Genomic DNA, 26766 nt, shown 5'->3' with positions numbered 1-26766 from the left:
GACGATTTTCTGACCTGTGATATTACTTCCCTATGTTTTTAGAACATCAATGTTAATATTAATATATTTAATTATTTAATTGTTATTATATTTAAAGATGTTATTGTTATTATATTTAAAGATTTTATTTTTGATCATTGACATGTAAATTGTTAATTTATTTATTTTAGTGTTAATTATGTTTAACTGTTATATTTTAAAGAGTGTTTGGTACTCACTTGGTGCATTCTTGCTGTTAGGCCTACTCTAACAGGAAATTAACTGTATGTATTATTTTTAAAAAATCAACTTTGACGATGTCTATTGTAATACTTGTATTGCTTAATGACAAATAAAGATCTTGAATCTTGAATCATCTCACGAAACAGTGCATGTTCTGCGATTGCGTCATGGGCCAAGGAAAAGCATCGCAAACGTTGGGTTGATGTTCCCCTTCTTAGGGTCAGCAAGCTTACTCTGTTTAGGCCTTCTAAAAAGGTTGCCTCTGACCTCTTGAGACTAGACAGACGAAGAATTAAATTAATTGTTGAACTGATAACTGGTCATGGAAGATTCAGGAAACATTTACAACGGATGGGCTTATATGATGGTGAACCGATCTGTAGGTACTGTGATAGGTCAGAAAAGACAGCTGATCACTTACTCTTTGATTGTAACGAGCTCTCTGACGCTAGACTGATAACTCTTGGAAATATGGCTAGAGGTAGATACCTTCCTGAGGATGAACTAATTGGGAAGCTACAGGCATTCATTGGGCGCCTTAACTTGTAGGTCAACAAGAAAGCAATTGTCTGGGGTGCGCAATAATTCGATTTTGGATGAAGTGCTTTAAGGTCTCGACCTGCCTCTGTTAGATAAGATAAGAACTAGTGCTGCTACCTAGTAACACATTGAACAACCATCTGTAGCGCTATCTGTTCGCAATCGGTGGCGTCAGCTTAAATACCCGATTTTGACTCCTCAGTCTTCAAGCACAGATAGCCGAGAAGGCTAGGGCGTGTGTCACTTGGCCAGTGGCATTCGTCTGCTCGGGTTCGATTCCCGTCCTGTGTGGCAAATAATTGGTGACCTGTGTGTTTGTAGCGATATACTACAACCACTGGGGCAATAGAGAGGTTCATAATCCTTGGTTTAGACATACACCTCGAAATCATCGGATTGGGCGAATCTTTTAGCTAAGTGGTTGTTAGTGTATCCTATGAACATGCAAGTCACCAATGGCCGTTTTGCTACTTTTTGTTAAAATAACCTTCCTCTCTATATCCCTTAGAGATTTTTTAAAACAACGATATATCGTTTCATAGCACTGAAAGGGTTAAGAAACACAATTGACTTAAAAACTCGTTTGATGTTATTCTATGCATACTTCTATCCAATTCTTCAATATGGAATAGAATTCTGGGGCTTTGCATCAAACATTGATTTAATTTTTAAGATTCAGAAAAAATGTTTAAGAATAGTGACATTTGCACCATGGAGAACATCATGTAAGCCAAATTTTAAAGAATTATGATTAATGGTTGTTCAGAGTTTAACAATAATTTTTAAAACACTTTTGAAGGTAGAAGTAAATTTTGAAAAATTATTTAGGCTAGTGAAAACGTTGAGCATAAGTATGATACTAGGTTTAAAACTAACTTTCAATATCCGCGACATCGTCTTTCATTAGTAGAAAAAACCCCCGACATACATTCGCAAAAAACTATTTAATAAACTGTCTCAAGAATTAAAGAACAAAATACAGTCCAAGCATTTCAAAAGCAGCCTTGCCAATTTTCTTTTAAGAAAAGAAAACCCTATTACAGTATAGATGAGATCTTAACTGATCAGGTTGTATAAAAATAAATTAGTTTTCACTAAATTTTTAACTGATAGGTACATTTTGTTTTATACCACTTTTATTGTTAAAGTTTTATTTTATTTTAGTCCTTTATAGCTCCTTAGTCTTTTAAAGCTATTTGTATTTTGACAATAATGTCACCTGTTTTATAGCATTGCTATATTATGTAGCCCTATACACTAGTAGTACGCTTATTCTGCGCGTAACAGGATGAGTGAACATGAGCGCAATAATGAAATAGTTTACCCACACCTAGCACACTTACCGGTGTCACTGGTGTACACAATAATGTTATTTGTATGGGCAAATCAACCCATGAGTCGGGGCAAATAATGGTGAGTCGGTGACTCAAGTCGGTAGCGTCATGGTAGCGTCACGCGAACTTCGGGCCCAAGGCAGCGATGTCGTGAGTTCGGATCCTGGTCACTGCCACTAAATTTTATCAGTACAGTTCACCTTTGTACTGTACCGGCTCACCAATTTCTTTGCTGTAAACGATCCACGCACGGGCGAGGTTAAAAGAGGCTGGACCAACCTCTTAAAAAAAAACCAAATCTCAGTCAACAACAATCCTAACTTCTCGTCCATTAATTAACCAAAGTCATTGGTAATATACGTAACGTATTTCCTGTTTCCCTCTCTTCTCATAGCATTTTATTATTGCAGATACGTTAATCTAACTGTCACAAAGAGTTCCCACACTCTGGACTGATCAGCTTGACTACTTCCTTTACCACTTCCTACGTCGTGGACCTGTTTCCCTCTCTTCTCATAGCATTTTATTATTGCAGATACATTAATCTAACTGTCACAAAGGGTTCCCACACTCCGGACTCCTCGCCTCGACTACTCCCTTCACCACTTCCTACGTCGTGGACCTGTTTCCCCCCCTTCCCATAGCATTTTTAGAATTGCAGATACTGTACATTATTCTAATTATCACAAAGGGTTTCTACACTCCGGAATGCTCGCCTCGACTATTTCCTTCACCACTTCCTACGTCGTAGACCTGTTTCCCTCCCTTCCTATCGCATTTTAGAATTTCAAATAGATTAATTTAACTTTCACAAAGGGTTCCCACACTCCGGACTGTTCACCTTGACTACATCCTTCACCACTTCCTACGTCGTGGACCTGTTTCCCTCCCTTCCTAGAGCATTTTAGAATTTCAAATAGATTAATTTAACTTTCACAAAGGGTTCCCACACTCCGGACTGCTCACCTTGACTACATCCTTCACCGCTTCCTACGTCGTGGACCTGTTTCCCTCCTTTCCCATAGCATTTTAGAATTGCAGTTACATTAATCTAACTATCACAAAGGGTTTTTACACTCCAGAATGCTCGCATCGACTACTTCCATTACCACGACTTCCTACGTCGTGGACCTGTTTCCCTCCCTTCCTATAGCATTTCAGTATTGCAGGTATATTAATCTAACTGTCACAAAGGGTTTCTACACTCCGGACTGCTCGCCTCGACTACTTCGATTACCACTTCCTACGTCGTGGACCTGTTTTCCTCCCTTCCTATAGCATTTTAGAATTGCAGTTACATTAATCTAACTATCACAAAGGGTTTTTACACTCCAGAATGCTCGCCTCGACTACTTCCATTACCACTTCCTACGTCGTGGACCTGTTTCTCTCCCTTCCTATAGCATTTCAGTATTGCAGTTATATTAATCTAACTGCCACAAAGGGTTTCTACACTCCGGACTGCTCGCCTTGACTACTTCCTTTACTGCTTCTTACGTCGTGGACCTGTTTCTCTCCCTTCCTATAGCATTTTATTATGGCAGATACATTAATCTAACTTCCACAAAGGGTTCCCACACTCCGGAATGCTCGCCTTGACTACTTCCTTCACCACTTCCTAAGTGTCGTGAACCTGTTTCCCTCCCTTCCCATAGCATTTTTAGAATTGCAGATACATTATTCTAATTCTCACAAAGGCTTCCCACACTCCGGACTGCTCACTTTGACTACTTCCTTCACCACTTCCTACATCGTGGACCTGTTTCTCTCCCTTCCCATAGCATTTTTAGAATTCAGATACATTATTCTAACTGTCATAAAGGCCCCCACACTCCGCAGTGCTCGCCTTGACTATTTCCTTCACTATTTCCTTCACTACTTCCTACATCGTAGACCTGTTTCCTATCTTTCCATAGCATTTAAGTATTACAGATACGTTAATTTAACTTCCGTACTCCTTTCTTTTCACTGCTCACCTTTCCGCTTTCTTTACTACTCTCTACGTCGGGGACCTGTTCCCTCCGTTATAAATTATAATGATATATATTCATAGACGCCAAAACTGTTTACTCCATGAATGAAAGAGCTTAGAGTAAAAGTCGTTCTCTCTGTCTTAAGTAGACAACAAAATTGTTGGTCGCAAAACGTAAACAAATAAAAAGAAGAAGAAGGTAGCTCCTAATGTTATTCTTATGGGACAAATTTAAAAATGTTTTTTAAGTATTTTATAATTACTACTGAGCGGAATCGTCTAGAATTTTAATGGTGTCTTTACACTGGTGTCATAACTATTTGTGCAAAATTTGAACGCTATAAGTGCAACGGTTCTTGAGTTTTAGGTGCGAACACACACACACACATACTCCAGCGGACAACTTTTCTCCGACTCCGCTATATACGATACATAGATTCGTTCACTTCGTTCACTCATCTATTATGTGATAATAAAGATTTATTTATTTAAGATTTATAATATTAGTAAGATTCCAAAAAAAACTATAACAAAATCTCCAGAATAAAAAAAATTGTCATACTTTGCTTATTTATGAACATATTTTAATCAAAATTTAGAACATTTATTTATTATATATGGTACTTAACTATAACCGTTTCACTAAGAAACTACCTCATTACCTTCCATGTGTCAGCAAACCTAAGTAATTGTTAAACTAATGTTTTTTTAGATAGGGAATAAATCTGACATTTAAGTTATAGCTTTGACTATTAATACAACAATAATAATATCCAATAAGTCAATGGGTTATAGACTGATATTTTAGTAAAAATACAATGAGACATACATGGAAATTCACTTAGTGTTCAGGTTTTCTGTGGCGGTGGTACTTTTGTAGATAGCATTTTAAATTGATAGCCCAATCACAAGAGGCATCTGGGTCTAGTAACGATGAATTGTTTGGTGCAAGGTAGAGTAAAATGTGTGCTTGATGATTGTGCTAAAAGCGCTTCTGAAGTTTGATTTGTCCGAAAACTTTTACCAAGAAAAACATTCAAAATTAATGGTTTACCATCGTGGTCATGTCAAGATTTAACTGTAAAAAAAACACAAAAAAGTCTTTATTGTTAGTTTGTGTTCATCAATATTTTACTGTGTAGGTGTTTATTTATTATTTTAAGGGTCTCTTCCTCTATCAGTATGTTGGTCTACATATTTAATTCAGTTTTTAAGCTTTTAAACCTACCTGAAAAGCCATTTTCAAGCCATCCTGGACTTCATCTTGATTGCATCCATCAGGTATCACAAAATACATTTTCACTTCTTTCTTTTTACTTTTCTTGTCCATTTTACTAACTCAATAAGTTACCTACAATAAGTTATAATGTCAGAAAAATATAACTCATGACAATTTCAATTAAAACATAATAAAGTAGGTAGTCTGTTGCACAAACAATAAAACCTTGATGTTGGGCAAATCACAGGTGGAGAGAGAGTACATTGTGTTCGTCCCCAACCAGAAAGAAACTCTTAGGCCTAGGATGATGTAAATAAGTGCCACTATTCTGTGCTTCCTTGCACGAGTAAAGGGTTGAATCTGCAAAATGTAAAGCGATAGAAACTGAGACAAAAGAAAAAGGCCTTGTGTTTTTAAATCTAAAAAAGTAAAAGTAGTTGACTAAAAAGATGAGGCTGGAGAAAAATCTACAATTATCTGTTCACATAATACGGAAGTGCTTATGTAGGCCCAAAAGGAAGAGGGTGGCGGAGTTGTGCCTTATCAGGATCTAGAAATCTGGACAGGCTGGAATAGTAACTACCTGGAATTTTACCCCGTCAATTTAGTCTTCCGTCTAAGAACGTAATTGGACCCCCATCCCCTCACTCAGACCTGTTTTTGCACTAAGATTGAAATGGACGTGGTAGCAAGACCTATAAGTGATGCTGAACCTAGTAAATACAAACTCAATTCAAACTTAAATAAATTAAATCCAGGTTTAGTTTAAGAAAGGGCCATGTGGCCCTAACTTTGCCTGGCAGTGCCGGATTTACCACTAGGCCGATTAGGCCGCGGCCTAGGGCCGCAAGCAAAAGGGGGCCGCAGAGGATTGGGAAAAACATTTTTTAGATAAAATTAATAACAAATAATATTTATTTTAAACCACCAGTTTGCCGCGATCACAGGTGACCATAATGATGTCTCCACGGACCGAGGGAGATGTTCACGATTTTGCCGCGGCCTCGGGTGCCTGTGATGAAGTCCCGTGATTGCGGCCCGCGGGAGACGTTCACGATTTAGCCGCGGCCGTGGGTGACGGGGATGTCTCTTTATGATCACAGCCCGCAGGAGACGTTCACGAATTAGATGCTTTATCGAGTTGTCAATGATGATGTCCCCGTGATTGCGGCCCGTGTGCGGGAGATGTTCACGATTTCGCCGCGGTCACAAGTGTCGATGATAATGTCCCCGTGATTGCGGTCCGCGGCAGATGTTCATGATTTCACCGTGGCTGTGAGTGTTGATGATGCATCCCCGTGATTGCGGCCCACGGGAGATGTTTTTTTTCATTCTTTATTTTGTAATTTCATTAAGAATAATACAATGGCGTCATGTTAACGATTTCGCCGCGGCTGGGGGTGTCAATTTGGATGTCCCCGTGGTGGCTTACCGAGGAGGATGTTTACGATTTCGGCACGGCCGTGGGTGACAATGATGAAGTCCTCATGATCGCAGTCCACGGGAGATGTTTTTAACACGAATTTGCCGCGATCGCAAGTGTCGATGATGATGTCCCCGTGATTGCGGTCCGCAGCAGATGTTCATGATTTCACCGCGGCTGTGAGTGTTGATGATGATGTCCCTGTGATCGTGGTTCACGGGAGTTGTTAACGATTTCGCCGCGGCTCGGGGTGTCAATGAGGACGTTCCCGTGATGGCTTCCCGAGCGGGATGTTTAAGATTTCGGCACGGTCGCGGGTGACAATGATGAAGTCGTCATGATCGCAGTCGACGGGAGAGGTTTTTTAACACGACTTTGCCGCGATCGCAAGTTTCAATTATGATGTCCCCGTGATTGCGGCCCGCGGGAGATGTTCACGATTTTACTGCGGTCCCGGATAACTATGATGGCTTTGACTTGGTTTAGGAGAGATGTCCACGATTTTATTCAGGATCACGGGTGTCGATGATGATGTCCCCTTGATGTATAGGAGATAGTCACTATTACTTCCGCGATCGCAAGGAATTTTCACCACAGGGGGAGGGCCGCTCAAGTAATTTGGCCTAGGGCCGCAAGTACCCTAAATGCGGCACTGTTGCCTGGGTAAATAAATAATTTTCATATCATTTTTTTCTATTTCATTTCAAATCCAATGTAGGCATATGTTCTATGACAGTACTTTTCCTTTCTGTGTTACAAAACCGTCCATCGGATTCCCATGAAACTCTGGGAGGTTGCTCTATACACCGGCGAGAAGATCTCTTTTCTACTCCTGTTCTTGAACGGCTTACTTTAGGCATCCGTACCTCGGGCTTCTAAGGCCCGGCGCATATTGAGACGCAGTCGGAGCAGCGCAGCGTAGTGCAGCGCAGGGCAGTGTTTTGTAAACCATGTGTTTGCTAGGACACGCGCATATTATGGCGCAGCGCAGCGCAGGGCAGGGCAGTCCCGCACGTGGACTGCGCGCACTTGTGGTCGAGTCACAAGTGTCTGTGCCGCATTGCTCACCTGCGCCGGGTTGACTATTGTTTTGTGACGGATCTAGAGGATAATTAATACAAATTTTGCGTTTTTATCCAGTTTTTACGTTACCATTCATAGTGGGTATATAAAGAGTAATTACAAGAATGAAATCTGGGAGAAAATACGAAAATCACTAAACATTGCAAATTTTTTCGCCCTTTCTTTCTTGTTCTCTGGTGAAGAAGTAACAATAAATCTAGATCAGCACCTGAAAATGACTCAGAACTCAGATCCTAATATTTAACAACATGTTCACACACGAAACTGTTCACTCCTATACAAGAACTGTACGACACTGCTTCCCAATATGCGATGACAACTGTGCAACACAGACATTTTGCCCGATTCTGCCCTGTGCTGTGCTGCACTGCCCAGACCGTATTGACCGGTATTGGCGCACAGCTCAATATGCGCCTGGGCTATAGGTTCAATGTAATTTAAATAATACATGCTGGATGTATAATTATAAAGGCACAATATGTCAAATATTTACAAATTAAAGCAGAGGAGTTTAAACATGACAGTATTAAAATACCCCCGCTGCAGCAAACTTGCCGACTGAGCGAATTTCCATTTGTCTGAATTGATTTTCTATTAAATCTATCTAAATAACATTAGGTTTAACGAGTACCTAGGTTTGCTGCTACAAGGAAACTAATTAACGGTGTTTTTAGTAGAAATATTAAATAGCTTAGGCCTAGTATAAAATAAATGAAATTGCCAAATTCGATCAAAATATATCCTGTTACAAGCAAACTAAAACATTTTACAACATTCTCCATAAGAATAACATGAGAATTTTAAAATTTACAATTTTTTTGAATTTTCTCCGTTACCAATTATTGTACAATACTTTGGTATAGGCCTACTAAATTATTTGTTTTTTTAAGCTTTTTAAAAAGTCTGGAGAGAAATTGAGAAATTTTAAGTTTTGAGGGTAAAAAATACAAAAAACCAATTTTTACCCCATAAAACCCCCTGTAAAACCCTGTTCCCATGGTCTGATCAGTTCCCGAACTCATTCAAGTTTATCCCGCCTTACACCTTTAAACCAAATTTCATTAAAATCGCACAAGAATTACTCAAGTTATCACGTTCACGGACACATATATACAGTGTTGGGAAGTAGCGCGCTACTTTTTTTGTAGCGTTAGCTGTAGCTACGCTACTTTTAAGATTTTGTAGCTTTAGCTGTAGCTAGCTACATTTTTAAAGTAGGCCTAGTTGTAGTGTAGCGGGATTTTAGCTACTATTCTCGCTACATTAACATTGATTGAGATAGTGATTTTTATCACAACCTTACGTGAAACAACCTTTTTCAAACCGAGATATTCAAGAAAATTAGGCCTACTTTCTTGGCTTCATACAGCTGGTCACAGTCGTTTCATTACCTATTACAACGTTGCGTGGACATGGAGGCCATTATCTGAGTGTTATCCACATTTTTGGCTATCATTTCCTTCATTTGCTACTCTATGATTACTGTCAGATAAAAAAAAAACCACTATATGCAGACGACATTTAAACGTCACCGGTGACAAGAGAAGCTATTGAATGCTTGTAAATGATTGACAGGGAAATTAGTAATCAACTTAGTTTCTTTATTGTATCAATTTAGTTTAAACTTGGGTTTTAATGGAAACCAACACTAAACCTTAAAATAATGAGAAAGCTGGTCTATCAACCTTTGCTTCAGCTGTTGATTGTGGTTCATCATCACAAGCCCTTCCTTGGTTAGATTACAAAGATTTTTCAAAGGTTTACTAAATGAACGAAGAGGAAATTTCCTGATGAGATTTAAGATATGCCTAGAATACATAATAATTGTAACGAAAAAATCTCCATATAACATGAAACTTGCATTGAAAAAGTAGCATACAGTAGTTTGCTCCTGCTAACAGCTCTATTCAAGGACTATTCCTAGGCTATGCTATTGGATTAATACGAATACCAAGTTCAATTAATAGGAATATATCTGTTTAGTCCTTGTAAGAACAAGCCTACTATGGCCAACTTGTTACAAAACCAAGTAGGTACGCCCAAATGTTATTTTTACTTAACAATTTTCAACATGTTTAAATTAAAAGCCGATTTCAGGATAAGTTGCTGAATACTGTTTTCTGCACCAACTTTTGTTGAAGCACAATTTTGACCTATGCATAATGACAAAGGATGATTTCTTGACATTGTAAAGTGTTATTCATAGAACAACATATTAAGTTACTATGGGTAAAAGTTGTAGGCCTAGCAATGTCGTTTTTAAGATTAAAAATAAAGAATGGCAATAAACTCAAATTTCAGTAGGCTAGGCTCTGTAACACAAAAAAGTATTTTTAAATAATCGTTTTACAGTTTTACTGTTTTTAATAGTTGATATCAGACATCTAAAAATGAATGTATATTAAAGAAATAAAATGGGCTTTTAAAATATATTTTGGTTGTATGTCCTTTGAACTTAATGAAATTCCACGTGCCAAGATGCAAGATACAAGATGCTTAAAAATAATGCAATATTTAAAAATAAGTACTAAATATGATGGAACACTTTTGGTTCTGTTGTTGTAATGTTAGGTTTATATAGTTGCAAATAATTTTACATTTACCTAATGTGCGTGGAATAAAAGTAACGTCTTTGGAAAAGTAGCTAAAATTGTAGCTATAGCTACATTTCATTGTAGCTGTAGTTGTAGCTAGCTACTTTCTCGGAACTGTAGCTGTAGCTAAGCTACTTTTTTGGAAATGTAGCAGTAGTTGTAGCTAGCTACATTTTAAAAGTAGCTTCACCAACACTGCATATATATACATATATAAATCTATATAGGGCCTATATATATAAATAAATTTGAACAAATGGTGTTTTAGACCTCTGGGAGCATCAAAATGAAAAAGTAAATCGGTCCCCCGCCTAGGTCTTACCATGCCATCTACTTTAATACTTCCCTATATAGGGAAATTCGCTAAAAGCTAGGCCTATGTTCATTAGTGTTACAAAAAATCCCTTTTTAAAAGGAAACTACACACTATGGTTTGAGATTTAAATGCAAAATTTGGAAAATTCCACAGTACTTAAGTTTAAGTTTGAGATATAAATAGCCAAATGACTGTGAAATGAAGTTTTTCCATGTGAATTTTAAATATACCGTAAAACTATCAGATATTATTTGTTTAACCCTCCGAGTGTCCCTTGTTTTGGCCTTAATGTCTGCCTATTTTTTGCTCATTTGCAAGGTTTTATTAAAACGGATCTGAGAAGCTTGAAAACAATGTTAATTATACTGTTCTATATACCATTTTGTTTGGAAAATCATGGGCTTCAATATTATACATAGAACATAAGGAACATTTGTTTCAAAAAAAATTTTTAGGTAAAAAAAATTTTTGGAAAATTAAAAAAAAAAAAATAAGTTTGCGCTCAATGAAATTATATAAATTATAGGCCTATAAATATTTGAAAATAGCCACTTTGTTCTAAATTTTATGAGGATTACAAATATATAATAATATAAGGAAGTAGATTTGCAAATAAATATTATGGGCAAAAAACAGATTATTTCAGTACATAGCGTTTAGCTAAGAATGCATAGCCTAACCATAGCTAGGACTCTGGCTGATAATTTACATTAATATCACTACCTACTTCTTCAGGATCATCAACCAGCCCTTCCAAATCACTTAAATCTTCTTATAATGCACCACGTATATCACTACTTTTTATTTTTAACACTAAAACAATGATAAACGTAATAAAACACATCAGTCATTGGTCCGAGGTTAACCAAGCTGTTTACAAATACGCACGTCAGCTGTCTGCAACAATATTTTCGGAACTAAAATGAAAAGGGCTTAGAGACAGACCTCCGGAGAAAGCTCTGAATCTATCAAATAAAACGATACCTAACTCGATCCAGTTCAATCCGATTTTGTCAGTCATAGAGCCTTTGCCGTAAACAGTGTTTGTGAGTCGCTGCAGCGACACAAAACACTACACAAAGTGTGTTATGTGTCGCTGCAGCGACAAATAACACTCGGAGGGTTAAAACACAACATGTACGTAAAAACAAAATGATAAAATGAGGAAATTAATACAAATATCTTTAGGTTGACATTTTTACCATCGATTGACATTTTTCAGAGTTTTATTACAGTTTACGATTACATTTTAACAAACAATTAAGAACAATTAAGAGTTTTTATTTTTCACTTGCCTGTAGCCTACCCTACCTACTTTTAAGGACAATAGCCTAGATCACTGTAATATAAACCCAAACAACTAGCCGAGACTTTGCTTTTCAGACAACAAAATCATCATCTATCATTACCAGTACCAGTAAGTCCTTGTCTTGGCCTAGGCCTACGTAAGCCTAATAAAATATCCCAAAAGTAGGGCTAATACTTACATCTACAAGGATTAAACTTAGGAATACAGTCTCTGCCTAAAATTTCCAAACCCCGAGCGCCTTGTAAGTTAAGTTACAAGATTTAAAAACTTAAAGAAGAATAGAATAAACTTTTTAAAGAGTTTGGTGTTATTTAGGCTTCCTAGACCTACCGTTATTAGTCTTCTGGTTTGTGTCAATCACCCACGATCTGTTATCCTATTAAAAATATGTATTTAAACCTTTCACCAAGTCCCTCCAAATCGAATACTTAATACCCCTACCTGCTTCCAATTCCAAGATGAGGCCTAACGGCCTAACTTTAATTGTAGTTTATGTTTGTATCGCCTTAACCAAACTAAATTAATTTAAGTTATGCCAAACTGATAGCCTAGGTAGGTAGGCTGGATGGAAACGCCGCCTTCCCGTCCCAGATTCCAAAATCCTAACCAAAAACCAAACAACGAACCAAACCAAAACTACTAAATAAAAAAACGGAGACTAGACTAGAGGGTTTCAAATTCAAACAAAACAACAAAACATCATCGGTTTCGGTTCGGTTCGGTCTGACTGAAGCTCATTCGGATTTATTTTTTTTTACTCTGAAAAATGTCTTCCTCTTGGGGATTTACTCAAGGGAGGTACAGAAGAGGATTCGATGACGTCAGCTGTCAGAAAAAAAGTTGTTGACGTAATCGATTGAGCGATCTGTTGAAGGTGGAATATCGTACTCGTACTAAGTTTATCACTATCGTATCGTTTCGACTTTCGTTATTGTATGGCTGTCGGCTGCCGTTTGTTTATGTTTATGTGCTTTCCTCATCACTCTCCTCCTTCACTTCAACTAAGTTTAAGTTTACTATTTATTTATAGGCCTACATACAGTTTAAAGTTAAAGGTAAGTAATTATTCCTAATTAACTTTTGAGGTATTAATAATTAGGCTTAAGTTATGGCTATTTTTAATTTGTATTATGGACCACATGATAGTCCAAACCCAGAAAAACCTAATCTTAACCTGATTTGCTTAGTTAATATAGGCATAGGCTAGTCATTGATTTGTGTTTGTAAAAGTCAGGCCCAGAGTAGGATGACCAGGTTGTTTCAGAATAAAAACAGGACATTCAAAACAAATCTCGGCCTCCCCCGTAACTTACAACACACACCTGAGTGTCTAATTAAATTACACAGAGGGTCTCTTATTTGCTAATTTTGTTGAGGTAGAAATCAAGTACGTTTAGGCCCTTTTATCAACCTGTTTTTAAGCTTTTAGACCAGTAAACTTACCTAATCTTATTTTCCATTAAAACTTATTTACACATCACACGATTGTCATAGTTGTTTTAAAAATACATTAATGGCATGCAGCTAGGGGCTAGGCAAGGTACTTGATACTTGATACTTACTTGATACTTGATACTTGTGTCCTTAATCCTTGACCGACAATGTCGGATAGATTGCGTCAGTGGCATATTAACATACTATTTACACATTAATTAAAAACTAATATTTACAGACTTCTTGCATAAAATACACTTAAAAAATTTTTGGTTTTTGGCTGTGGCGGTTGTAATCCTAACCTACTGAAGTGCTGATTTCAACTGACTTTTAGTGGCACCTCCTTCAATTCCTCTAATGAATAGAGGGGTCTATTTACCAGTTGGCCGTGTAGTACTGCCTTGAACTTCGCACTGTCCAGCTCTCTCACTTCTTTTGGCAGCGTATTAAAAATCTTAATAGCTGAGCGAGGGTAGCTCTTGATGGAGTGGCTAAGCCTACACCGCGGCAGATCAAGGTCTTGGGCCTTACGGGTGTTATGGTTATGTTGGTTTTCCTTCAATTCAAAACGGTGAAGGTTTTCTTTCAGGAGTAGCAGGCTGCTCAGGACATATTGGCTGTGCACTGTTAGTATTCCTAACCTCATGAAGAGAGGCCGGCAGTGTTCATCAGTGTCTGAGGATGTTATGATTCTCACAGCCTTCTTCTGTAAGAGGAGAATGTCCTGAGTTTGTGGTGCGTGTCCCCACATTGCTATGCCATAGGTGACATGGCTATGGAAAAGTGCATAATACACATTTAGTAGATAGGTCGTTGAGATGACGTAACGAAGCTTTCTTAAAAGACACAGTACTCTCGAAAGTTTAGTACATACCTTATCTATATGTGTATTCCAACTTAGCCTGGGGTCCAGCCAAAACCCAAGAAGTTTCACGGCCTCATCTTTATGCAAATCAAGCTTCAGGGTGCACAGCAGCGATTGTGTTTTGTCTTCGTTCAGCTTGAAACGGTTCATGTTGAACCAGTCTTTGGCCCGTTCCAGTAGATGGTCGGCCTCAGTCCGAACCAGTCCAATATCCTTTCCTTGTGATATGAGGGTGGTGTCATCTGCAAATAACATGGTGGATCCGTCAAGCCACAGGTCATTTATCATCAAGGTAAAGAGGATTGGGCCTAGCACCGAGCCCTGAGGTACTCCGTGTGGAACATCTCTAATACAAGAGGAAGCACCTTTCAGGGAGACAACCTGCTTGCGGTCGGCCAGGTAGCATGACAAGGTATCAAGGACAGCACCTCCAACTCCATACTTCCTAAGCTTCGCTATGAGCAGATCATGACCCACGACATCGAAGGCCTTGCTTAGATCGCAGAGTCTCAGAAGGACTGACTCGCTTTGCTCAAAGGCTTCGGTGATTTTCTCAACAAGGAACGTCAATGCAGTGGTCGTTGAGCGCCCGCGCCTAAAGCCGTGTTGCGCCTCAGAAAGTAAGTGATTGTTTTCAAGGTAGGCCATCAGTTGGATTTTCATGACGGTCTCAAAGATCTTGGAGAACACTGGTAGTATAGAGATTGGCCTATAGTTAGACATCACTGAAGGATCTCCCTTTTTGAAAATTGGAATGGTTCTTGCTATTTTAAGACAGTTCGGAAAAATACTATTGCTTAGGCATAAATTTATCAGGTAAGTTAGGGGTTTTACTATTTCATTAATCGTACACTTAAGTATGGAGGTTGACACTCCAAGGTAAATAGGCTACTTTTGCGAATCACCACATAGGCCAACTGAGAATAAAATAATCCAACAAAATTTTTAAGGGTTTTAGATCTTAGGGTACAGTTTCTTAACTGGGCTATGCTAATATCGATTGAAACTATCAATTCGATTAGCAAACTTTCATGCGATTTTTTCACCATCAGCAAGTTTGGTTGGTTAGTTTAGGTTATGATAGTTTAATTTTATAATAGATATATTAAAAAAAATTTAAAATATATTAAAAAAAATATATAGGCCTATTTTAAAAATATCGATTATTAATCAATATTTCCAATTCGATAGTTTCAATTGATATAAGCATAGCCCAGTTAAGAAACTGTTCCCAGATCTTATTACAAGATTTATTACGGGTACAGTTTCTTAACTGGGCTATGCTAATATCGATTGAAACTATCGAATTGGAAATATTGGTTAATAATCGATATTTTAAAATTTATCTATTATAATGTAAAATTATACTATCATAACCTAACCTAACCAACCAAACTTGCTGACGGTGAAAAAATCGCATGAAGGTTTACTAATCGAATCGATAGTTTCAATCGATATCAGCATAGCCCAGTTAAGAAACTGTACCGTACCCTTTATTACTAATAAAACATAGGTGGTAATAGCCTACCGGTATGTGAAACTAAGTTATTGATTTTAAGTATCATGAGCATCTTAAATTTAATTTTGTTATCGTTAATTTGTATGCTGGGAATAAACTTAGGCCTACAGTTAACTTATAAATTACAGAAATTCATAATAAACTAAAAAAATGTTTTCTGTTTTGTTCTAAGAATAACTTGCTCACTTGCTTAAGAATAACATTAGGTTAAGTTATCCTTTTCGCAGAGGATACGCAACCGGGACCGTGGACGTGGATTATGCGTCCGGCAGTTAAGTGCCTACAGTCATAACCTAACCTAACCAACCAAACTTGCTGATAATGAACAAATCAAATGAAGGTTAAATTCTGTTCATAAAATAAAAATAAATGCCAAAAATTCTAACCAAAGATGTACAGTTAAGAAGAAATGGGATTCTAAAAATCTTTGACAAAAAGTTAGTAACTTCTAGGGCCTATCACCGATGTGATTCGATCTAGATACATCATGTACATCAGCCATGTACTTTATCTACACACCATGAACACCAATGGCTAAATATCGTATCGTTGTGGAAATGGTGTTCCGGTCCCCCACAACCCGGTGACGTCAATGCCGGGTGCCTAAGTAATCCACATTCGGTAACCAGACGCGTATCCTCTAATCTGCGTTTTTTTTTTTTTTTTTTATAAAGCAATAGGTCTTATTTACTTATAAAAGTTATAACCAAACAAATTGAAAAAAAACCAAAGTGAACTTAACCAATTTCAAATAATAATAGGCCTAAGTTAATAATATCTATAACCCTCTAAGATTTAGCCAATACATAGTGTAGGCTAATTGAGTTAAAACTTTGATATTCAAATTCATCGCCTCATATTACTATTGGTGTTTACAAACAAGTCAATCTATTGATTACCGGTACCTAAGTTATTTCACCTTCAATTAGTTACGGTAATCATATAGCAATAATGGTACATTCATTGAGTAGACCTAGGCCTATTTAATGTAAAACAAAAGTAAGAATGTAATGCATAATAGGCCTACGCTATGGTTGACGCGCCGAGACCCTGAGTCCTTATCTAACCCAACCCAACCACAATGCAATAATATCATTGTTTTAAATTATTCAAAAGTGTTATTATCATTAGTCGTAGAATCAAATCCAATCGACAAATTATAAATATGAACGACTAAGATTGATTAGTAAGAACAAAGTAGGCCTAACTTACTTATAGACTAAATTTTGTGTAGGCTACTTCAATGTGTATCGGCAATCAAACTGTCGATGTGTTCACATTTTGTGTTTTTCATACTAACCGATTAAACTGTCAGCACATGCAGGAGCCCGGAACATTTACATTCGAAGATAATGTGTGTTTTTAGCGAATTTCCCATATAGGGAATATTAGCGAATTTCCCATATAGGGAATAAGCTATTACCGTAGTACTCATGGTAAGACCTGGACCCGGGACCGATTTTTTTTTTCGTTTTGAGGTCCCTAGAGGCCAAAAACACCATCCGTTCAAATTCATATATATATATATATTTATATATATATATATATATATATTTATATATATATATATATGTGTCCGTTAGCGCGATAACTCGAGCAAAAATGATCCGATTTTGATGAAATTTGGTACAAACGTGTTAACCTACGTTTATTCGAACGAGTTCGCGAACCAGCATGATCGGACCATGGGAACGGGGGTTTATGGGGGCTTTTATGGGGTAAAAATGGGTTTTTCCAATTTTCGACCCGAAAAACATAACATTTTGTAATTTCTTTCCAAACTATTTTGTAGAGCTTAAAAAAACAAATAATTTAGTATATTGAAGCGTTATAATGCGCCTAGTGGTTACGGAGAAATTGTTAATTTAAAATTCCCATGTTATTCTTATGGAGAATAAGTAAACTGTTGTAGTTTGCTTGTTTATTAACATATTTTGCCCAAATTTGGAAAATGTTTTAATTTCTTATTAACTATTAACATTTTACATAAAAAAACACTTTTTACCCTCCCTGTTGCAGCAAACCTACGTATGTGTTAAACTGATTCTATTTAAATAGGGAATAAATGTGATATTTTTAAGGAGACATTTTAGTGTAAACCCAATCAGGCAAATGGAAATTCGCTTAGTCTGCAGGTTTGCTGCGGCGGGGGTATTAATAACTTAGCTGATTTGTTGTCACGTCAATTTATTACACGTTCTTATTAGAATATTTTGAAATAATGCCTTAGGCCTATGCAAATATTTAAATAAAATGAATAATGTTAAACTCTACTCTTTGACAAGCAGTCCTGATCATTCAAGACCCCAGCATGATTAATATTGACTACAATCATACCGATAATTAAGTTAATCTATTATATTTGTTTCAGGGCAAAAAGTGCTGCTGTCGCAACCATCAATGATTAGGATTGGAGTGGACGAAGAAACATTTATTTCCATTTTATTTGATTTTAAAAGTTTTTGTAATTTCTTTACATAATTTGGTTTTAACTTGCATAGAATATAATAAATAGTTTTGTCTAAACTTTGAGTTTTTATCCACCAAAAGTTGAAAAATAGATTTATTTTTTAATGTAAAATTTATAGTTGAAATAGATAACTGAACCAGACACTTTGTGTGTCACCAAAGATTGCGGCTTTTCACTGTTTTAGTCAAATAATCGTAATGTCCAATTGTACATAAATCGAATTACAGTTTTATATCAAATTGATCATCAATTGGACTAAATATACACATCAATGTTTGTGACGTTTGTACATTCATTGAACATTAAATAGTCTCAATTTGTACAAACATGAATGTGCATATGATGTTCACTAGATGTCCGTCCAATTGAATCTTAATTTAACCTAAATTGAATAACAATTTGATGTAAAATTGATCATCAATTGATCGAGATACGCACATCATATGTATATCGATGTTTGTGACATTTGTACAATAATTGAACGTTAAATAGTCGTAATTTGTACAAACATGAATGTGCATACGATGTTCAGTTGAACATTCTTGAACATCAATTTAATGTTCAATTGATGTACATGTGTTATATGGGTAGGAACATATTAAAGTGATGCAAACAAATGTTATGTAAACGGTTAAGGCCATTTACCAAATAAAAATATAGACATATGGAATATCAAAATGAAGCTTAGAGTGTGTAGATTTTCTGAAAAGTTTTGATATGGACAAACTCCCTAAGAGGTCTGCCCCACAGACTGATTTCCAAAGGGCTACGCCTTGCATGTTTTGGAAGTTAACTTTATTTGAGTAATTTAGTGAACAACAGCTGGCCAATGCAATTTACAATATAGTTTGTTGGTTTATGTTCTTAAAAGAGGTGCGGTGAATTGACAGTGAAGCTATCTCTAGCCGTTTGAAACAAGTGAGTGGTTAAAGGTGTTTGAAACACGATGAATATGAGATTAACAAACCATGTATGTCGTTTGTTCCAAGAGGTTGTAACCGATTTTTAACAGGTCGCCATTTCATTGACAAGTATTTAAGTAAAGTATTAAAGACGTGAAAGAGAGCGGCGAGTTCAGGTACAACCCTACCCACCTTAGGACGTAAGGTTTGAAGGCTCCAATGCTTTTTTACCATCCTTTCAGATAACAATTTCTCGAACTTGGGCCCTTTAAATGAAATATAAAGTCAAAGTTGATTAAATTAATTTAATGGTGGCTTCTGTACACCCGTGAATTTGCGGGTAGAACCTCTTATATTGTTAATAGCAGTTTTCTTAGACTTAATAATATATTTTATCTAACAAAGTAATGTACTGGTAATGTCAAATCTGACGTGAGAAGCGAAGAGAGGATGATATGTTGTGTAAGTGCCGGATCTTTTCCTGCAATTTCGTTGATCCTTTTTATTCCAAAAACTACAGTTTGAAACTATTTTATGCCAAATTTTTTTTCAAAGTTAAGGTAAGTTTTTTGGATCTATTGTGACTCATACAAATTAGTTGGGGTCTATTATTGTTTTCAATTTAGGATTGTTGTTATCTTGCACTAGGCCTATATCATTATTCTGGTGGAAAGGTTGGTGAGATTTACATCCCTGGGTAAATCTTGACACCATCTTTGACCAAATGAAATTATTTGTACAGGAATATTATAGTAGCCTACCCGTTATAGCTTGCCTTCGATTAGGTACGTTAGGTGTAGCCTACCTATACATTATTCAAAATTCTTTATTGGGAGGATACAACTTAATAAAAAAAGCAAGACTTGTCCGCTTTAAATTACCAATAGTGCTGATTTATTAATGGCATTCTTAAAAATTAACTCCAAGACAGAAACTGGCCTAAGTTAATATAAATTGGCTTTGGAACCGTAATGAAAATGAATGCCTTTGAACCAGTCTTTAAAAGCTAAACGAAAAAGGGACCTAAATAAACCATTTTTTGCCAAGTTAACCAATCATTTCAAGCTAAAGATTTCTATTTCAACCGGTATATTTAACATAATTGATAAATGATTGATCTTATTTCATGGAAGCCCCTGAGTCTAAGTTTGGCAATGTTTTTGTAAATAGAGTATAAGCATGGTATAGTTAACACCTTGGATAAAGAACACTCAAACTGATTAATTTTCATTTATTTTAATACAGTATGAGTATGTTTCGATAGTGAGGGATTTCGCGGTATATTCCATATACATATACACAACACACTGTCAATTTTTTTCAAGTGTCTGTCGTAACATAACCACAAACCAACCAGTCCGATTACCGATTACGATGACGTAAACGTAAAAACGTACGACTACGATGGGCAAATATCGATTGTAGTAGGATCTATCGATTATATCGATAGTTGGCGACTGACGACTCGAGTACTCGACCGAATCAACGATGACGTCATGGCCTGCTGTGCTCTCTAATACAGCGCTGTTCACGGAGGAAATTTGAACTAAATTTGCCTCATTTGTACCTCCCTTCAGTCAGACCCATACTCTTGGGAGGATTCATGGAGTACATTCCATTGCAACGTGTATGAAAATACTAGGTGGCGTCACTGAGCTATAATAATATAACCTATATCTCAATGGGTGGCGTTCGCAGAGGCATCCACAAAATTGAGCGGAGTCATCAAGCTAGGGTTCATGATATTACATTGTTTTTTTCATACTGCAGTAAAAACAGTAGTTTTTAATGCATGCGTTGCGGGCATTTTAGCGAATTTCCCATATAGGGAATAAGCTATTACCGTGGTACTCATGGTAAGACCTGGACGTGGGACCGATTTTTATTTTCGTTTTGAGGTCCCTAGAGGCCAAAAACACCATCCGTTCAAATTCATATATATATATATATATTTATATATATATATATATATATATATGTGTCCGTCAGCACGATAACTCGAGCAAAAATTATCCGATTTTGATGAAATTTGGTACAAACGTGTAAACGTACATTTATTCGAACGAGTTCGCGATCCAGCATGATCGGACCATGGGAACGGGGGTTTACGGGGGGTTTTATGGGGTAAAAATAGGTTTTTCCCATTTTTGACCCAAAAAACATAAAATTTAGCAATTTCTTTCCAAACCATTTTGTAGAGCTTAAAAAAACAAATAATTTAGTATATTGAAGCGTTATTATGCACCTAACGGTTAAGGAGAAAATTCCAAAAAATTTTAAATTTAAAATTCCCATGTTATTCTTATGGAGAATAAGTAAACTGTTGTAGTTTGCTTGTTTGTGAACATATCTTGATCAAATTTGGAAAATGTTTTTATTTCTTACTAACTATTCACATTTTACAAAAAAAGCAGTTTTACCCTCCCTGATGCAGCAAACCTAAGTACTTGTTAAACTAATTCTATTTAAATCAAGAATAAATGTTATATTTGTAAGTAGACATTTCAGTGTAAATCCAATCAGTCAAATGGAAATTCGCTTAGTCTGCAGGTTTGCTGCGGCGGGGGTATTTACTCTTTAGGGAGTAAAAATCGTTTTTAGCCTCTATGGAGTAAAAATCAGCTGTTGTCAACTCAGTTGTAAATTTCTATTGTAAACGATTGCATGTATCGAAATATCACGATTACTAGAAAAATACCGGTATGGATCATAAACATAAATGACGTTGTTGGCCCGAATCCTATACCAATAGCATTGACGGTTAGTCTATGCATTGACTTTATATCTACACGAAGAAACAATCTAAGACCGACTACCGAGCGCTGCGCTGTCTTTCGGAGGGTCAGACCAACTAACTGAACCACCGATTCTGGCTCAGATCCGATCATTATGGCTGAGCCGTTTGAATAGGAAGTCTAGTGTGTACAGTAGATATAAAGTCAATGCTAATAGCATTGAACATAATATGTTTTGGCAGTTCCATTTAAGCAATGTTAAATTATGTTTATTTTCGGGCCAAAAACGTCTTTTTGTTTATGTTTATGATCCATACCGGTATTTTTCTAGTAATCGTGCGAAATATGTATCAATGCTTGCTTCTAATCATTTTAGTCTAGTCTACAGTCTCTTCCCATAGCATTTTAGCATTGCAGATATTAATCCATTCCCACACTCAACACTGCTCACCTTTTCTACTTCCTTCACCACCCCCTACGGTATTAAAATATTAGGAGTTCCAATCGGCACGTGGGCCTGTTTCCCTCTCTTCCCATAGCATTTTAGGATTGCAAATACATATATTAATGTAATTGCCAAAGACAGTTCCCACACTCTGCACTGCAAGCCTTACTACTTCCTTCACCATTTCCTACGTCATAGACCTTTTTCCTTCCCTTCTCAACCTCATAGCATTTAAGTATTAGATACATTTATCTAACTGCCCAAACGGTTCCCCTACTCTGCACTGCCAGCGTTTACTACTTCCTTTACCACTTCCTACGTCGTGGGGCCTCCTGTTTCCTTCGCCTTCTCATAGCATTTTAGGATTGAAGATACATTAATCTAACTGCTACAGACGGTTCTCACACTATGCTCATACTTTACTGCTTCCTAATTCACTTCCTACATCGTGGACCTGTTTTCATCACTTTCCATAGCATTTTAGTATTTTAGCAGGTTCTAGCCCATACGTTAATCTATTTACCACAAACATTCCCCACACTCTGCACTGCTAGCCTTTACTACTTCATTCACCTCTTCTTACGTCGCGGACCTGTTTCCCTCTCTCTCTTCCCATGGAATTTTAAGATTGTAGATACCTTAATCTAATCGTCATAAACAGTTCCCAGCACACTCTGGACAGCTCGCCTTGACTACTTCCTTCACCACTTCCTACGTCGCGGACCTGTTTCCTTCCTTCCCATAGCATTTTAGGATTGAAGATACCTTAATCTAATCGTCATAAACAGTTTCCACACTCCGTACAGCTCGCCTTGACTGCTTCCTTCACCACTTCCTACGTCACGGATCTGTTTCCTTCCCTTCCAATAGTATTTTAGGATTGCAGAAACCTTAATCTAATTGTCATAAACAGTTCCCACACTCTGGACAGCTCGCATTTACTACTTCCTTCACCACTTCCTATGTCGCGGACCTGTTTCCTTCCTTCCCATAGCATTTTAGGATTGTAGATACCTTAATCTAACCGTCATAAACAGTTTCCACACTCCGGACAGCTCGCCTTGACTACTTCCTTCACCACTTCCTACGTCGCAGACCCTTTTTCCTCCCTTCCCATGGCATTTTATGATTGCAGATACAATCTAATCATCACAAACAGTTCCCACAGTCCGGACTGCTTGCCTTTACTACTTCCTTCACCACTTCCTTCGTCACGGGCCTGTTTCCCTCCCTTCTCATAGCATCATAGGATTGCAAATACCTTAATCAATGGAAATAAACAGATCCCATACCCCGAACAGCTTGCATTGACAACTTTTAACCTTCACCACTTCCTACGTCGCGGACCTGTTTTCCTCCCTTCCCATGGCATTTTAGGATTGCAGATACCTTAATCTAATCGTCACAAACAGTTCCCACACTCCAGACTGCTCATATTTACTACTTCCTTAACCACTTCCTACGTCACGGATCCCAAGCTAGTGTCGTCATTTGATTATATTTATGATCCATACGGTTTATGTTCTAATATCTGTGGAATAATGCTCAGCTATTTCTTTATCTACTGCATTCAAAAGTCAACAGCTGATCATACGTCTTTGTTTGTTTATGTGTAAAATACTGCTTCCATAAGGATTACATTGAAACTTTGAGACCTAGTGGGGCGGATTCCTGAGAGTCTTTTTTAACGCCATATAGATGTTGGCACTCACCGATATGGTCTTTATCACCATGCAAAATTTGAAAACGATTGATTCAGCCGTCTAGGAGGAGTTTGCGTATTACGAAATGCATAAGAGTCGACGTATAGGAGCTTTGCTCAATTAATCGAACCATGCAGTGCAGTTGAAATAAACGAATGAAATGAATTATTGTTATTGCTGAAAACACGCTGAAAACCATGGTGGAAGGAAAAATGTAAAAAAGTTGGGGTACACTTCCATATCTGTTGGCACAAACAACCGAATGAGTAATATTGATTATTCGATATATCATTTGGTTAGCTAGGTAAGGTTAACCTTACTTAACTAACCAAACAAATTATCGAATAATCAATCTATCGATCGTTATTCTCATTCGGTTGTTTGTACCAACAGATAATTATGGAAGTGTACCCAAAAGTTGTAACTTGTAACTTTATTATGAAATGGGCCCCAGGCCGCGGCTTGGAGTTAAAGGCGGCCGTGTACCACCCCGGAGCAAGAGTCTTGGCTGATCCGCTCAGTTCCGCCCTGGCTGTGGGCAACATCTGGTCTTGTGATTTCAAACTGTGATGGGGAACTGTAGCCACTTGAACTCTTAACGGGTAGTTTCTAGGAATTAATGGAATTATCGGGATAAATACCAATTCCCCAACACCACAACCTGTGAAAATGTCTGCTAAAATGATGTATCACTGGAGACAATGAATTCGAAGACGCATTCCATTACACAATTTTGCTGGATATAAGTTTCTTAGCAGCATCACTGGAGCTCCAACCTTCAGGGTGAGCTCATAGGCAGGCAAACTGGGTGCTGATACTGAGTCGAGAAACGGAGAAACTCTGTCGGGTAGTTTACAGCATCGTCTTCTCTCAGGACGGTGTTCACTGATTTATACGTACGTTCTTTAACGTGGAAGAGAGCTATCGTCTAAATGTTTATCTGCGTTGCTTACTCGTTTTTAGGTGTCAGAATTGCACAATCACAGAGCCAAGCATTATCCATGTAAGTAGTTCATGAACTTCTGGAAATAAACTGGTTATCAGTTTTTCGTGTGATCTGACAACACCAAGTGAAGGAGATGTGGTTATTATCCTATTTATATATTGTCTAATGTTCCGTCTGGTCTATAACCTTCATTTGAATCCTCAGCTCCACGTTGATCAATGCAAACAGGGAAACAGCTCTCATATTTAATGTGTGTGAGTGAGAGGTATCCTACGGTTGGCCACAATGTGGATCGATTCAGAGATGAATTGATCTCGTCAGCACCACAACCGGCAGAGTTTGTCTAAAGTCACCAGAAAACATCACAGTTCCTCCCCCATAGGGGTTATTTGCTGTTTCTAATATATTTCAATGTTTTGTCATAGATAAAATACATACTCCTCAAGAGGAGTATACTCCTACACTGTTGTTTTATCTATGGTTTCGTCCAATGCTTCAATGGTGACTTTGTGAACCATGCATGGTGCATTAGTCCCATACAATTAGGGAGCAATTTTGCAGCACTCTAGCCATTGGGGACTTCCTTGAAATAGAAGGTTGTTATTACCTCTGTATCAATAAATAGTATCAATATAAATTCTTATGTATTGAAATTACACCAACAAAATGTTTCACCTTTCTCTTAAAAACATTAGTCAGACCTCTTTTCTTGTGGTTTGTTATGATGTACATTCAATAGTATGAAAAATAAATAAAAAGTCTCACTACTTATAATTAATTTAAATATAAAAATAGTTAATGTTACCTTTTTGCGTCAAACGATCCGTGTGTAGTTAGTGCAACTACAGCTGTTTCATACCGCTAGGGTACATCTTCAGGTTGTTGGTAGAACGTTAGATAAAACAGCATTCATTCATAGATGAACTTGTCGAAATAAATATGTCTATACACACGAAATACACAAAAAATATTTAAATAACACAAATTTACAAACTTGGCCAAGTGACGAACACACGAGACAGGCGCCGGTGGATGTTGCGTCATGACGCAATTCGTGTTATTTAAATATTTTTTGTGTATTTCATGTGTCTTGTAAAATGTTGTAGTTTGCTTGTTTATGGATATCTTTTGATCAAACTTGGCAAATATATTCATTTTATACTAAGCAATAAATAATTATTTTACTTAAAACACACACTTTATTAGATTCCTTGTAACAGCAAACCTAGGTACTCGTTAAACCTAATGTTATTTAAATAGATCAATTGAAAAACAATTCAGCCAAATGGAAATTTGCTTAGACGGCAGGTTTGCTGCGGCAGGGGTATTTTTTAAGTTAGTTCTATGTATTTCTTATGGGGAAAACCCGACCTTTGAGAGGGTCTCACGCCCTTAAGAGTAGACATTTTAAAGTTCTAAAACCTTATTGCAAAAACTACATATTGAGACGAATCTTTTTACACCTTAAACATTGAAATTGGTCCACAAACAATTGAGGAGTAGGGTTAACAAAATACGGCTTCACATATTATCTATATATATAAATAAAATTAGAGTTTTGTCTGTACATTGCTCAGAATCATAAATTTTTAGGTTATTTTTCGTTTTATACATTAAAGAAGCCGAAACAAGTCTCATCTAAATTTCTGTGTGTCTGTCTGCCTGTCTGTCTGTCTGTAACACTCAAGATGGAATTTTACGCAATCTTCTCCGAGAGTACGGAAAACGAGAGTAC

At 37.1% G+C, this 26766-nt stretch overlaps 1 protein-coding gene and 1 long non-coding RNA gene across 2 annotated transcripts in view; one reads left to right on the top strand and one right to left on the bottom strand.

The window, feature by feature from the left end:
* Positions 1 to 12659, bottom strand: part of LOC129004971 (DNA topoisomerase 2-binding protein 1-like) — a 169211-nt gene extending 156552 nt beyond the window's left edge. The window contains exons 1-2 of the mRNA XM_054433701.1: positions 12454 to 12659; positions 5297 to 5419 (exon numbers count right to left, since the gene is read on the bottom strand). Coding sequence (XP_054289676.1) covers positions 5297 to 5398 — 102 coding nt within the window. The 5' untranslated portion in view covers positions 5399 to 5419; positions 12454 to 12659. The remainder of the gene's footprint in view (positions 1 to 5296; positions 5420 to 12453) is intronic.
* A 223-nt stretch (positions 12660 to 12882) lies between these two features.
* LOC129004923 (uncharacterized) lies at positions 12883 to 18356 on the top strand. Its single transcript, XR_008491780.1, has 2 exons — positions 12883 to 13067; positions 18202 to 18356. It is a non-coding gene; the product is annotated as an uncharacterized LOC129004923 (long non-coding RNA).
* Positions 18357 to 26766: the final 8410 nt, after the last annotated feature.

The sequence above is a fragment of the Macrosteles quadrilineatus genome, unplaced genomic scaffold (genome assembly GCF_028750875.1).
Source record: "Macrosteles quadrilineatus isolate MER2022 unplaced genomic scaffold, UCM_ALF_1.0 Scaffold_13__1_contigs__length_4303367, whole genome shotgun sequence".
NCBI classification, from domain to species: domain Eukaryota; kingdom Metazoa; phylum Arthropoda; class Insecta; order Hemiptera; family Cicadellidae; genus Macrosteles; species Macrosteles quadrilineatus.
Note: the sequence above shows the minus strand (reverse complement) of the source record. Positions and strands in the feature narration are given on the sequence as shown.